We start from the raw sequence: 14377 nt of genomic DNA, 5'->3' as shown, positions 1-14377 counted from the left end.
ATGGGTTGAAAAGGATTTGCAAATCATTGTATTCAGTTTATATTTACATCCAACACAATTTCCCAACTCATATGGAAACGGAGTTTGTATTTTACAATCAAGGAAAACGCAACAAAAATGCAACAAACACAGCGAAATATGAAAATGAAGGGTAAAAAAAACCCACTTACAATGTGATGTATTTGATATATCAAAAAGCTTTAGAACTTTGTTGTAAAAATATTTTTCAGCGTCTCACCCTGACAACCGAATTTCAGGTTGACCGCTCAGGAAATACTCTGTGGAAACGCTCCCCGCCCACACTGCTTGGTGCCTCATCTGAGGTGCCATGACTTATATTACCATAGTAACAAATTAGATTAGCATAGTAACTAATTAAATTTCCATAGTAAGTAATATATCCTAGTTCAAGACTCACGGTAATTTGAAAACATCACTGCACATCATAATGGCAGCTGCAATTTCCATCTTGAAGATCTAAAAAAAAAAAATAGTTGGGAATGACTGGCGGGCCTGATTGAAAAGCTTAACAGGCCGCATGTGGCCCCCGGGCCTTAATTTGCCCAGGTCTTGTGTTAAAGGCCTACTGAAATGAGATGTTCCTATTTAAACGGGGATAGCAGGTCCATTCTATGCGTCACACTTGATTATTTTGCGATATTACCATATTTTTGCTGAAAGGATTTAGTAGAGAACATCCATGATAAAGTTCGCAACTTTTGGTCGCTCATAAAAAAGCCTTGCCTGTACCGGAAGTAGCAGACGATGTGTGCGTGACCTCACCGGTTGTGTAGCTGCTCACATCCTCACATTATTTATAATCATAGCCACCAGCAGCGAGAGTAATTCGGACCGAGAAAGCGATAATTTCCCCATTAATTTGAGCCGGCTTGAAAGATTTCTGGATAAGGATAGTGAGAGTGAAGGACTAGAGAGGAAGAAAAAATGTCAGGGCAGTATGAGTGATTTAGATGTTATTAGACACATTTACTAGGATAATTCTGGAAAATCCCATATCTGCTTATTGTGTTACTAGTGTTTTAGTGAGATTATATGGTACCTGAAAGTCAGAGGGGTGTGGCCACGGGTGTGGTGACCGCCAGTGTCTTCGGTGGGAGGAGGTAATAGTCCACAGCTGCAGGAGGACGCATGCTCGGCTCATGTCTATGGTAAGAGCCGATTTATTAGGACAATTTTCTCACCGAAACTTGCCAGTTGACATGTGGTCAGGAACCATGTTCGCCTGCCCGCTCTTTTCCATTGTAAAGCTTCACCTTCGGGAATGCAACCAAGGAAACACCGGCTGTGTTTGTGTTGCTAAAGGCAGCTGCAATACACCGCTTCCCACCTACATCTTTCTTCTTTGACTTCTCCATTATTAATTGAACAAATTGCAAAAGATTCAGCAACACAGATGTCCAGAACACTGTGTAATTATGCGATTAAAGCAGACTACCTATAGCTTGGATCGGGCTGGAAGACCATGTCCGCTACCACCGCCGGCGTCACGCGCATGCGTCCTCATACGCGTCATCATTCCGCGACGTTTTCAACAGGATACTTCGTGGGAAATTTAAAATTGCAATTAAGTTAACTAAACCGGCCGTATTGGCATGTGTTGCAATGTTAATATTTCATCATTGATATATAAACCATCAGACTGCGTGTTCGGTAGTAGTGGGTTTCAGTAGGCCTTTAAGCAATGTCAGCTAAAATGTATCTAAGAGCCAGATGCAGTCATCAAAAAAGCCACATCTGGCTCTAGAGCCATAGGTTTCCTACCCCTGTCCTAGTTATTAATGCCAACTGCCACCTTTAATAATATATATAGACAAAACTGTAAATGTTCACACGTCCACGAGCACATAGAAGTGCTAACTTGTCAGCCACTTCTCCAATAGACTCCTTTTAAACACTCCTCGCCCTTTAATGCATCAAAAGGCAACAGTAATTCTGTTATATAATCAACGCAATTGCTCCTCATGGCTGTATTTAATCCTGACCGCCATGTCCTCCAAAGGATACCTGAACGTGCTGTCCAACAACCGGTGGCGGGAGCGTTGGTGCCGCCTCAAAGACAACCAGCTGCTCCTCCACAAAGACCAGGACGACCTGAAGAGCCACATCGCCTCCTTGCCCCTCCGAGGCTGCGAGGTCATCCCAGGTCTCGACCACAAGCACCGCTTTGCTTTTCGCTTGCTCCGCAACGGACAGGAAGTCGCCGTACTCGAGGTATGTATTCTTTATAGTGGGTTCGATGACACATACATTGGTTTTAAGGTTTCATGAATTTTTGCTACAGTAAGGGAACAAAATGTGAGGCATGATAATGCTTCAGATTTATCCGTCAATTCTAAGTTTTGGGGGTTTTTTTATGTTGTTTTTTGTTTGTTTTCTGCCCTTTTTGTCAAAGAAAACTATGTTGTTTTTTTATGGCAAACAAACTAAATATGCAAAATCTTCCACAAAAAATATTTTCCAAAGTGGAATATTTAAAGGCCTACTGAAATGAGATTTTCTTTTTTAAGCAGGGATAGCAGGTCCATTCTATGTGTCGTACTTGATCATTACGTGGTATTGCCATATTTTTCCTAAAATTATTTGGTAGAGAACATCCACGATAAAGTTCAAAACTTTTAGTCGCTAATAGAAAAGCCCTGCCTTTACCGGAAGTCGCAGACGATGACTTCACCCGTTGAGGGCTCCTCACGTCCTCACATTGTTTTTAATGGGAGCCTCCAACAAAAAGAACTATTCGGACCGAGAAAACGACAATTTCCCCATTAATTTGAGTGAGGATGAAAGATTTGTGTTTGAGGATATTTATAGCGACGGACTAGAAAAAAAGAAGAAGAAAAAAAGTTTAAAAAAAAAAACACGATTGCATTGGGACGGATTCAGATGTTTTTAGACACATTTACTAAGTTAATTCTGGGAAATCTCTTATCTTTCTATTGTGTTGCTAGTGTTTTAGTGAGTTAAATAGTACCTGATAGTCGGAAGGGTGTCTCCACGGGTGTCTTGACGCGCAGTGTCTCAGGGGAGTCGACGGCAGCTGTGGACGGCACAAGCTCAGCTTTTCTCCGGTAAGAACTGACTTTTTAACCACAATTTTCTCACCGAAACCTGCTGGTTGACATGTGGTCGTAATCCATGTTCTCTTGACCGCGCTCTGATCCATAGGAAAGTTTCACCTCCAGGAATTCTAAACAAGGAATCACCGTGTGTTTGTGTGGCTAAAGGCTAAAGCTTCCCAACTCCATCTTTCTACTGTGACTTCTCCGATATTAATTGAACAAATTGCAAAAGATTCAGCAACACAGATGTCCAAAATACTGTGTAATTATGCGTTTAAAGCAGAAGACTTTTAACTGTGTTTGTGAGCAGCGTTCATACTTCCTAAAAACTTGTGACGTCTTGCGTACTCGTCATCATTACACGACGTTTCGATGACGAAAGTCCCGGGAAATTTAAAATTGTATTTTAGTAAACTAAAAAGGCTGTATTGGCATGTGTTGCATTGTTAATATTTCATCATTGATATATAAACTATCAGACTGCGTGGTGGGTAGTAGTGGGTTTCAGTAGGCCTTTAAGGTGAAGTAATCAGAGCCTTGGATAGGTCAATCATTTATAAAAACTAGAGATGTCCGATACTGGCTTTTTTACCGATAGCCGATATTCCGATATTGTCCAACTCTTAATTACCGTTACCGATATATACAGTCAAGGAATTAACACATTATTATGCCTAATTTTGTTGTGATGCCGTGTATATTGTAGCGTCCCGGAAGAGTTAGTGCTGCAAGGGGTTCTGGGTATTTTTTCTGTTGTGTTACGGTGCAGATGTTCTCCCGAAATGTGTTTGTCATTCTTTTTTGGTGTGGGTTCACAATGTGGCGCATATTTGTAACAGTGTTAAAGTTGTTTATACTGCCCACCCTCAGTGTGACCTGTATGGCTGTTGACCAAGTATGCGTTGCATTCACTTGTGTGTGTGCGTGTAAAAGCCGCATATATTATGTGACTGGGTCGGCACGCAAAGGCAGTGCCTTTCAGGTTTATAGGCGCTCTGTACTTTTTGAAACCGATACCGATAACTTTGAAATCGATCCCGATAATTTCCGGTATTACATTGTAAAGCATTTATCGGTCGATATTATCGGCAAGCCGATATTATCGGACATCTCTAATAAAAACATTAATTTTGATTCAATGTTATTTTTGAGCAATAACAGTTTTAAAGCTTTGTTAGTCTTTTTCTAAATTACATTTCACCTGTAAACTTTTTTTCCCCCACTTTTGATATGTTTTTGTGTATTTTAATCGTATATTTCGGATGTGCCGGGGGCTTTTAAAACATTAGCTGCGTGCCACACTTTTGACACCCCTGCTACAGATGATAAAAAATTACATCTGATAAGTCTATGGATAAAAAGCAGAGCCTGGCAACACATGCGCGTTTATCATAACGCACAGTCTGCATTTCTGCTTCAGTAAACAATGACGGTGATGATGTCAGCTTGCTAACACACTTGCTAACTTGGCAGCCACTTCTCCAAGAAACTCCTTTTGAACACTCCTCGCACATTAAGACTTCAAAAGGGACATATTTGCTTTTGTTTGTTGACCTGCAAAGTATGTTTTTGGGGAAATAAAAGTGAAGTTTCCATGGACTCACAAAGACTCAAACAAGTAATTTACTGGAGACATGGCACAGGATGAAGTTATAAAAAGTTGACTTTACACTCACCTTAGTGTTTACCATGAAGTCTCTCTTTTGACAGACCCTTCGTGGTAAAGTTGTCCGTGTGCAAATTAGGGATGATGTTTGATAAGGAAATATCGAGTTCGAGCCTATTATCAAATCCTCTTATTGAATCGATTCCTTATCGATTCTCTTATCGAGTCCAGATAGGTTGTTGTATATGGAAAAAAACACACAATATTTGGTTTAACAAAAGCTCACTTTTATTATATAAGAAAAAAATGTAATCTAATAAATATTGACCGTTACCCTCCTAAAAAAATAAAATAAAATAAATAAATATTGACTGTTGTTACACAAAGTACATTAAGTGGGATTTTTCAGAAAAACAAATATATACAGTAACACAAAAAAAAACCTGTCTCTGTGATCACTATACGTGTATAAATAACAATATAGTATTAAATAAAATCAGTCCCTTGGGGACAAAACTGAAAATAAATACAGCTCTCCAAAAAGTGCACTTCTGCTGTTATTGGAACATACTAACTACAGCTATTGGAATATACTAACTACAGCTATTGGAATATACTAACTACAGCTATTGGAACATACTAACTACAGCTGTTGGAACATACTAACTACTAGAGATGCGCGGATAGGCAATTATATCATCCGCAACCGCGTCACCAAAGTCGTCATCCAACCGCCGTCCACCCGAACCAACATTTTATCAGTAACGCATCCGCCCGTCACCCGCCCGCTGAAATACATCAGAGGTTGGCCACCTTTACCTCTCACAGAGCTGTCTAGACCCGTTTCACAGACAATTGGAGCCGCTAAAGTTCTCGCGATTATCCAATTGGCGTTCATCCTGATGACAAGGATATGGGCGTGCTGTGAAGCCATTGCCTTTGACACCTTCAACAACACGTACACACCGATTGTTAGTCTGGCAACATGTTGTGTGCAGCTTCCGCAATCACACGTACAAGATTGAAAGGCATACTGGGTGATACAGAGTACACTGATGGTTGTTATACAAACAACTTTAACACTTACTAATATGCACCACGCTGTGAAGCCACACCAAACAAGATTGACAAACACATTTCGGGAGAATATCCTCACAGTAACACAACATAAACGCAACACAACAAATACTCAGAATCCTTTGTATCCATGACTCTTCCTGAATATATTTGGTGGGTGGGATGTTGGGGTGGCGGGGTTTGCTGCTGGCGGGGTGTATAAAATAGTCAGGGTGTGTCATGGATACAAAGGATTCTGGGTATTTGTTGTGTTGCGTTTATGTTGTGTTACTGGGAGGATGTCCTCCCGAAATGTGTTTGTCAATCTTGTTTGGTGTGGCTTCACAGCGTGGCGCATATTACTAAGAGTGTTAAAATTGTTTGTATCACAACCATCAGTGTACTCTGTGTCACCCAGTATGCCTTGCAGTCATGTGCGTGTTGTTGCGGAAGCCACACACAACATGTTGCTGGACTGACAAGCAGATCGTACATGCTGTAGAGGGCGACAAAGTCAATGACTTCATAGCACGCCCTAATACTTATTATCTGGGTGACTGCCGGTAGTCATTCTAGAGAATATTAGCGTCTCCTATTGTCTTCTTCGCTTTGTGACACGGGTCTTAAATGGCTCTTTGAATGGCAAAGGATACCGATCCCAGAACCATGTATATCAAATATTTCCGGATGATTCAACCGCCACCCGCCCGGATCTAATTAAAATCTGCTTTTTCGTCATGTCACCCGCCCGACCCGCTGTTTATCCGCGGACTCTGCGGATGAGACCGCAAACCGCGCATCTCTACTAACTCCACACACTATGACACTAAGAACGCAACAGTCATCAATCAACAATTATTTTTCAAAAAAGAGCGGATATGGAAATTGACCGGCAACAATAAACGTTAGTTACTCACCGGCGTCACCGCCACTGTAGCTGGGACTTGGGCAGCTGGCAGAAGAGGGGCGTTCTTCGTCGTCTCTGCCGTTGCTTCTCCACGTGTCGAAGATGCGACACGGTTCTCGAACTTTCAGGTTATGTGCAGCCTGCACGTTTCAACATGCTTGTTGTGCTGCCCCCCTTACACGAGAGCGAAGCCTGGCAATAATTCAATGTTTATTTATACAGCCCTAAATCACAAATGTCTCAAAGGACTGTACAAACCATTACGACTACGACATCCTCTGAAGAACCCACAAAAGGGCAAGGAAAACTCACACCCAGTGGGCAGGGAGAATTCACACCCAGTGGGACGCCAGTGACAATGCTGACTATGAGTAACCTTGGAGGGGACCGAAAGCAATGGATGTCGCGCGGGTCTAACATGATACTGTGAAAGGTCAATCCATAGTGGCTCCAACACAGCCGCGAGAGTTCAGTTCAAAGCGGATCCAAGACAGCAGCGAGAGTCCCGTCCACAGGAAACTGGGTCCTGGGTCCCGACGAGCGCTCCATCCTGGGTCTCGACTCTGGACAGCCAGTACTTCATCCATGGTCATCGGACCGGACCCCCTCCACAAGGGAGGGTGGAGACATAGGAGAAAAAGAAAAGAAGCGGCAGATCAACTGGTCTAAAAAGGAGGTCTATTTAAAGGCTAGAGTATACAAATGAGTTTTAAGGTGAGACTTAAATGCTTCTACTGAGGTAGCATCTCGAACTGTTACCGGGAGGGCATTCCAGAGTACTGGAACCCGAACGGAAAACGCTCTACAGCCCGCACACTTTTTTTGGGCTTTAGGAAACACTAATAAGCCAGAGTCTTATTATTGCTGCTTCCTTGTTTTTTTTTTTGTGAAATGAAGCCATAATTTAGAGCCCTTTTTCCGGTCCATTTTTGCTGCTTTTCCTATCTGCGCCTAATGACTGAGCTATGTGACGTCATTTCTTGTGATGTCAAACGGGGCATTTCTTGTCGGAATGGGATTCGTTCCTAGTGACTCGATTAAAGAACCATCTCTTTTTCTTTACTATAGTGGTCTCGATAACGGGTACCGCTTCTCAAAAAGGGATTTGAGTCCGAGGACTCGGTTCTTTTCTTATCGAACAACCGGGAAAACCGGTTTCGAGTATCATCCCTAGTGCAAATTGAGGTAGTATTTGTGATTGATAAAACTTTCGGCTAATCAAAATTTACGACCAATAAAAAACAATATATGGGGACGGAAATTTGACCTGGCAAATACAAACTAAACAAAACACCGGCGGAAAACGATAAACGATAAAAAACAAGCAAACCGGTGTTTTGACCTGAAGAAGGCAGGATCGGTAAATTTTTTTTAATGATATCTGCGTCCCACTAGAAATGCGCATCCTTTCTGATTTCAATGCGTAAAAAGACACAAACAGTGCGTTAACGCCAACACTGGATAATCAGAATCAGAAATACTTTATTAATCCTCGAGAGGAAATTACAATTTTCAGCAAAATCCCATTCAATAACTGAAAAACATTACAGGGAGACAGAACAGGATCGCCAACTTCCAACTAAGGAACATGTGATGATATTTTGGGGGTGACATGCTTCTACTGAGCTTCTTTTGTGTTACAATAAAGACTCTTTTAAGTTAAGTTACGTTAAAGTACCAATGATTGTTACACACACACTAGGTGTGGTGAATTTTGTCCACTGCATTTCCTCTTGATCACCCCCCTGGGAGGTGAGGAGAGCAGTGAGCAGCAGCGGTGGCCGTGCCCGGGAATATTTTTTGATGATTTAACCCCCAATTCCAACCCTTGATGCTGAGTGCCAAGCAGGGAGGTAATGGGTCCCATTTTTATAGTCTTTGGTATGATTCGGCCGGGGTTTGAACTCGCAACCTACCTATCTTAAGGCGGACACTCTGACCACTAAGCCACTGAGTATCTAATGTATGACACTTACAGCTTTGGTGAAACTCCCTCTAGTTTTTGGGACTTTTTCTTTGACTGTTCCACCATTGTTGTTTTTGTTTCAAAATTCATCCGTGGGGCCAGCTTGCTCATCTTGTCTGCTATGCTTTTGTCAGCGTCATAACAGAGGGGTGTGGCTTGCCATGACGCGCAAAAAAAACTTCCATCCATCCATTCTGCATGACTAAAATAAACGAGTGAACTTGCTTTTTTGACAGCCCTAAAAGTATGGACTAAAAACAAGAATGCTGTATGTCCTGTTACAGCCCTGACTTTGTACAAACCCAGTTTCCATATGAGTTGGGAGATTGTGTTAGATGTAAATATAAATGGAATACAATGATTTGCAAATCATTTTCAACTCATATTCAGTTGAATATGCAACAAAGACAACATATTTGATGTTCAAACTGATAAACATTTATATTTTGCAAATAATCAGCTTTAGAATTTGATGCCAGCAACATGTGACAAAGAAAATGGGAAAGGTGGCAATAAACACTGATAAAGTTGAGGAACGCTCATCAAACACTTATTTGGAACATCCCACAGGTGTGCAGGCTAATTGGGAACAGGTGGGTGCCATGATTGGGTATAGAAACAGCTTCCCAAAAGTGCTCAGTCTTTCACAAGAAAGGATGGGGCAAGGTACACCCCTTTGTCCACAACTGCGTGAGCAAATATTCAAACAGTTTAAGAATAACGTTTCTCAAAGTGCAATTGCAAGAAATGTAGGGATTTCAACATCTACGGTCTATAATATCATCAAAAGGTTCAGAGAATCTGGAGAAATCACTCCACGTAAGCGGCATGGCCGGAAACCAACATTGAATGACCGTGACCTTCGATCCTTCAGACTGCACTGTATCAAAAACTGACATCAATATCTAAAGGATATCACCACATGGGCTCAGGAACACTTCAGAAAACCACTGTCACTTAATACAGTTCGTCGCTACATCTGTAAGTACAAGTTAAAGCTCTTCTATGCAAAGCCAAAACCATTCATCAACAACATCCAGAAACGCCGCCGGCTTCTCTGGGCCTGAGATCATATAAGATGGACTGGTGCTAAGTGGAAAAGTGTTCTGCGGTCTGATGAGTCCACATTTCAAATTGTTTTTGGAAGTATTCGACATCGTGTCATCCGGACCAAAGGGGAAGCGAACCATCCAGACTGTTATCGACGCAAAGTTGAAAAGCCAGCATCTGTGATGGTATGGGGGTGCATTAGTGCCCAAGACATGGGTAACTTACACATCTGTGAAGGCACCATTAATGCTGAAAGGTACATACAGCTTTTGGAACAAAATATGCTGCTATCTAAGCGCCATCTTTTTCATGGACACCCCTGCTTATTTCTGCAAGACAATGCCAAGCTAAATCCAGCACGTGTTACAACAGCGTGGCTTCGTAAAAAAAGAGTGCGGGTACTTTCCTGGCCCGCCTGCAGTCCAGACCTGTCTCCCATCGAAAATGTGTGGCGCATTATGAAGCGTAAAATACGACAGCGGAGACCCAGGACTGTTGAACGACTGAAGCTTTACATAAAACAAGAATGGGAAAGAATTCCACTTTCATAGCTTTGACAATTAGTTTCCTCAGTTCCCAAACGTTTATTGAGTGCTGTTAAAAGAAAAGGTGATGTAACACAGTGGTGAACATGCCCTTTCCCAACTACTTTGGCACGTGTTGCAGCTGTAAAATTCTAAGTTGATTATTATTTGCAAAAAAAAAATAAAGTTTATGAGTCAGAACATCAAATATCTTTTCTTTGTAGTCCATTCAATTAAATATGGGTTTGCAAATCATTGTATTCCGTTTATATTTACATCTAGCACAATTTCCCAACTCATATGGAAACAGGGTTTATATATTTGTTTGCTACGCGAGCAAGTCTAACATGTTCCTCTCAGGCGTCCTCGTCTGAAACTATGGGTCGTTGGCTGGGGGTCCTATTGGCTGAGACCGGCTCCACCGCTGACCCGGCCACGTTGCATTACGACTACATCGACGTGGAGACCACCGCTAACGTCATCCAGCTGGCCAAGCAGTCCCTATGGTGGTACACACTCTGTAAACACCACCACATGCTGTCTGTTGCTAACTGACTGTGTCTTGCAGTTTCACCAGTAAGCGCGCCATCTCCCCTAACCCGTACTTGGACAACCCAGTCAGCAGCTATGCCTGTCCCAGCGGCACGGCCCTGCACTATGATGACGTGCCGATCGACGGAATGGTAAGAAAGGTTCTTCAAGCACGGGCACTGTTTTCACTTGCTTTCTATTCAACTACGAATGCTACCGGGGTATGCCGCATACGTAACCATAGATCATTTTTTATTCCTATCTTATTTCATTCCTACAGCTAGAGATGTCCGATGATGTCGGAGTGCCAATATATTCGGACGATAAATGCTTTAAAATGTAATATCGGAAATGATCGTTATCGGTTTAAAAATGTAAAATTTAGGACTTTTTAAAACGCTGCTGTTCCGAGTGGTACACGGACGTAGGGAGAAGTACAGACCAGTTGTGTCTCCCAGTCATACTTGCGAACCCTCACGATTTTCCCGGGAGACTCCCAAATTTCAGTGCCCCTCCCGAAAATCTGCTGGGGAAACCAATCTCCCGAATTTCTCCCGATTTCCACCCAGACAACAATATTGGAGGTGTGCCTTTGCGTGCCGGGCCAATCACATAATATTGACAACTTTTCACACACCCAAGGCATACTTGATCAACAGCCATACAGGTCACACTGAGGGTGGCCATATAAACAACTTTAACACTGTTACAAATATGCGCCACACATGTGAACCCACACCAAACAAGAATGACAAACACATTTCGGGAGAACAATCCACACCGTAACACAACATAAACGCAACAGAACAAATACTCAGAATCCCTTGCACCACTAACTCTTCCGGGACGCTACAGTATACACCGCCCCCAACTCAACCCCGCCCACCTCAACCTCCTCATGCTCTCTCAGGGATAGCATGTCCCAAATTCCAAGCTGCTGTTTTGAGGCAGGTTTAAAAAAATAATGCACTCTGTGACTTCAATAATAAAAATGGCAGTGCGATGTTGGCATTTTTTTCCATAACCTGAGTTAATTTATTTTGGAAAACTTTGTTACATTGTTTAATACGTCCGACATTGATTGTTATTTATTACTCCGGTCTTGTTCTGTATATTGTACAGTATTTTAGTATTATTTTATATATCCGCAGTGTTTTGTACATTGTACAGGATTGTAGTCTGTTTATTTCAATTGTTAGTTTTTCTTTATTACCTCTTGTGTAATTTATTTTTACCCCATATTTGTCCCCTCTACCGCACCTTAATTTTGAGTCCTTAATCCCGTTATATGCAAATATAATGACAATAAAGTCCATTCTATTCTATTCTATTCTAACACATCCAGCGGGGCATCACAACAAAATTAGGCATAATAATGTGTTAATTCCACGACTGTATATATCAGTATCGGTTGATATCGGAATCGGTAATTAAGAGTTGGACAATATCGGTGTGGAGAGGCGGGGCCGGCAGTCGGACAGCAAGGACTGCCGGTTGGGCGACCCACGCGCCTGATAATATTTGCGGGGTTGATTCCGGCGCGCCCACGCCTCCTCGTTGCCATCTTGGGCCTGGCTCCGGCGTGCTCTGCCTCGCTGTCGCACAGCCGGCCACACCTTCTCGCCGCCATCTTGGGCCGGGCTCCGGCGTGCCCTTCCTCGCTGTCGGACTGCCGGCTCCGTCTCTCCACAATCGGAATATCGGATATCGGCAAAAAAGCCATTATCTGACATCTCTACCTACAACATATCATACCTCTCTATATTGTATTATACATTTTTTTAATCTCAATTATGTTTCTTCCCTACTAATATGCAACCTTTGTAGGCTCCCTCGTAGGGTTAAAATGATTACTCGTATTAATGATAAATATATATATATATATATATATATATATATATACGTATGTATCTGTGTGTATATATGTGTGTATGTATGTACGTATGTATGTATGTGGGTATATATGTATGTATGTATGTGTGTGTATATATATGTATGTATGTATGTGTGTGTATATATGTATGTATGTATATATATATATATATATATATATATATGTGTATTAAATATACGTGTATATGTATGTATGTATATATATGTATGTATATATATATGTATATGCATATATATATATATACATACACACATATATATATATATATGTATGCCGCAGGGGTAGAGTTGCCGTGCGCAACCCGAGGGTCCCTGGTTCAATTCCCACCTAGTACTGACCTCGTCACGTCCGTTGTGTCCTGAGCAAGACATTTCACCCTACCTCCTGATGGGTGCTGGTTAGCTCCTTGCATGGCAGCTCCCTCCATCAGTGTGTGATTGTTTGTGTGAATGGGTAAATGTGGAAGTAGTGTCAAAGCGCTTTGAGTACCTTGAAGGTAGAAAAGCGCTATAGAAGTACAACCCATTTATCATGTATTTGTTTATAAATATATGTATGGCGCAGTGGTAGAGTGGCCGTGCGCAACCCGAGGGTCCCTGGTTCACTTCCCACCCAGTACCGATCTCGTCACGTCCGTTGTGTCCTGAGCAAGACACTTCACCCTTGCTCTTGATGGGTGCTGGTTAGCGCCTTGCATGGCAGCTCCCTCCATCAGTGTGTGAATGTGTGTGTGAATGGGTAAATGTGGAAGTAGTGTCAAAGTGCTTTGAGTACTTTGAAGGTAGAAAAGCGCTATAAAAGTACAACCCATTTATCTTTTTTATATATATATATATATATATATATATATATATATATTATATATGTGTATATACATATATATATGTATATATATATATACACACACATATATATATATATATACATATATATATATGTATATACATATATATATACACACACATATATATATATATATGTATATACATGTATGTATATATATATATATATATATATATATACATATATATATACACATATATTTATATATATATATATATATATATATACACACACTATGTACTTATGTACTGCGTGCACTGTATTTTTCGGAGTATAAGTCGCTCCAGAGTATAAATCGCACCGGCCGAAAATGCATAATAAAGAAGGAAAAAAACATCCAGTATATAAGTCGCACTGGAGTATACAGTATGTCACATTTTTGGCGGAATTTTTTTTGATGAAACCAAACACCAAGAATAGACATTTGAAAGGCAATTTAAAATAAATAAAGAATAGTGAACAACATGCTGAATAAGTTTACGCTATATGACGCATAAATAACCAACTGAGAAGGTGCCTGGTATGTTAACGTAACATATTATGGTAAGAGTCATTCAAATAACTATAACATATAGAACATGCTATACGTTTACCAAACAATCTGTCACTCCTAATCGCTAAATCCAATGAAATCTTATACGTCTAGTCTCTTACGTGAATGAGCTGAATAATATTATTTGATATATTACGGTAATGTGTTAATAATTTCACACATAAGTCGCTCCTGAGTATAAGTCGCACCCCTGGCCAAACTATGAAAAAAAACTGCGACTTATAGTGCGAAAAATACGGTATATAAAAGATTACATATTGTTATGAAGGTGTTTGTTACTAAATGATGTATATATACTTGCAGTGTGTATATAAATAATTGATAGAGGGTTTTGAAGTTGTTTTTAGAGGCTTTGAAGGCGGGGACTCCC

The 14377-nt window shown here is 41.1% G+C and overlaps 1 protein-coding gene across 3 annotated transcripts in view; it reads left to right on the top strand.

Annotated features, from left to right (window-relative positions):
• afap1 (actin filament associated protein 1) overlaps positions 1-14377 on the top strand; it is a 172695-nt gene that overhangs the window by 107029 nt on the left and 51289 nt on the right. For all 3 annotated transcript variants that reach the window (XM_061913920.1, XM_061913922.1, XM_061913921.1), the window contains exons 10-12: positions 2021-2232; positions 10547-10692; positions 10755-10869. In XM_061913920.1, coding sequence (XP_061769904.1) covers positions 2021-2232; positions 10547-10692; positions 10755-10869 — 473 coding nt within the window. The remainder of the gene's footprint in view (positions 1-2020; positions 2233-10546; positions 10693-10754; positions 10870-14377) is intronic.

Source organism: Nerophis ophidion, linkage group LG10 (assembly GCF_033978795.1).
Source record: "Nerophis ophidion isolate RoL-2023_Sa linkage group LG10, RoL_Noph_v1.0, whole genome shotgun sequence".
Taxonomy (NCBI): Eukaryota; Metazoa; Chordata; class Actinopteri; order Syngnathiformes; family Syngnathidae; genus Nerophis; species Nerophis ophidion.
The sequence above is the reverse complement of the archived record's forward strand: the minus strand, read 5'-3'. Positions and strand labels throughout refer to the sequence as shown.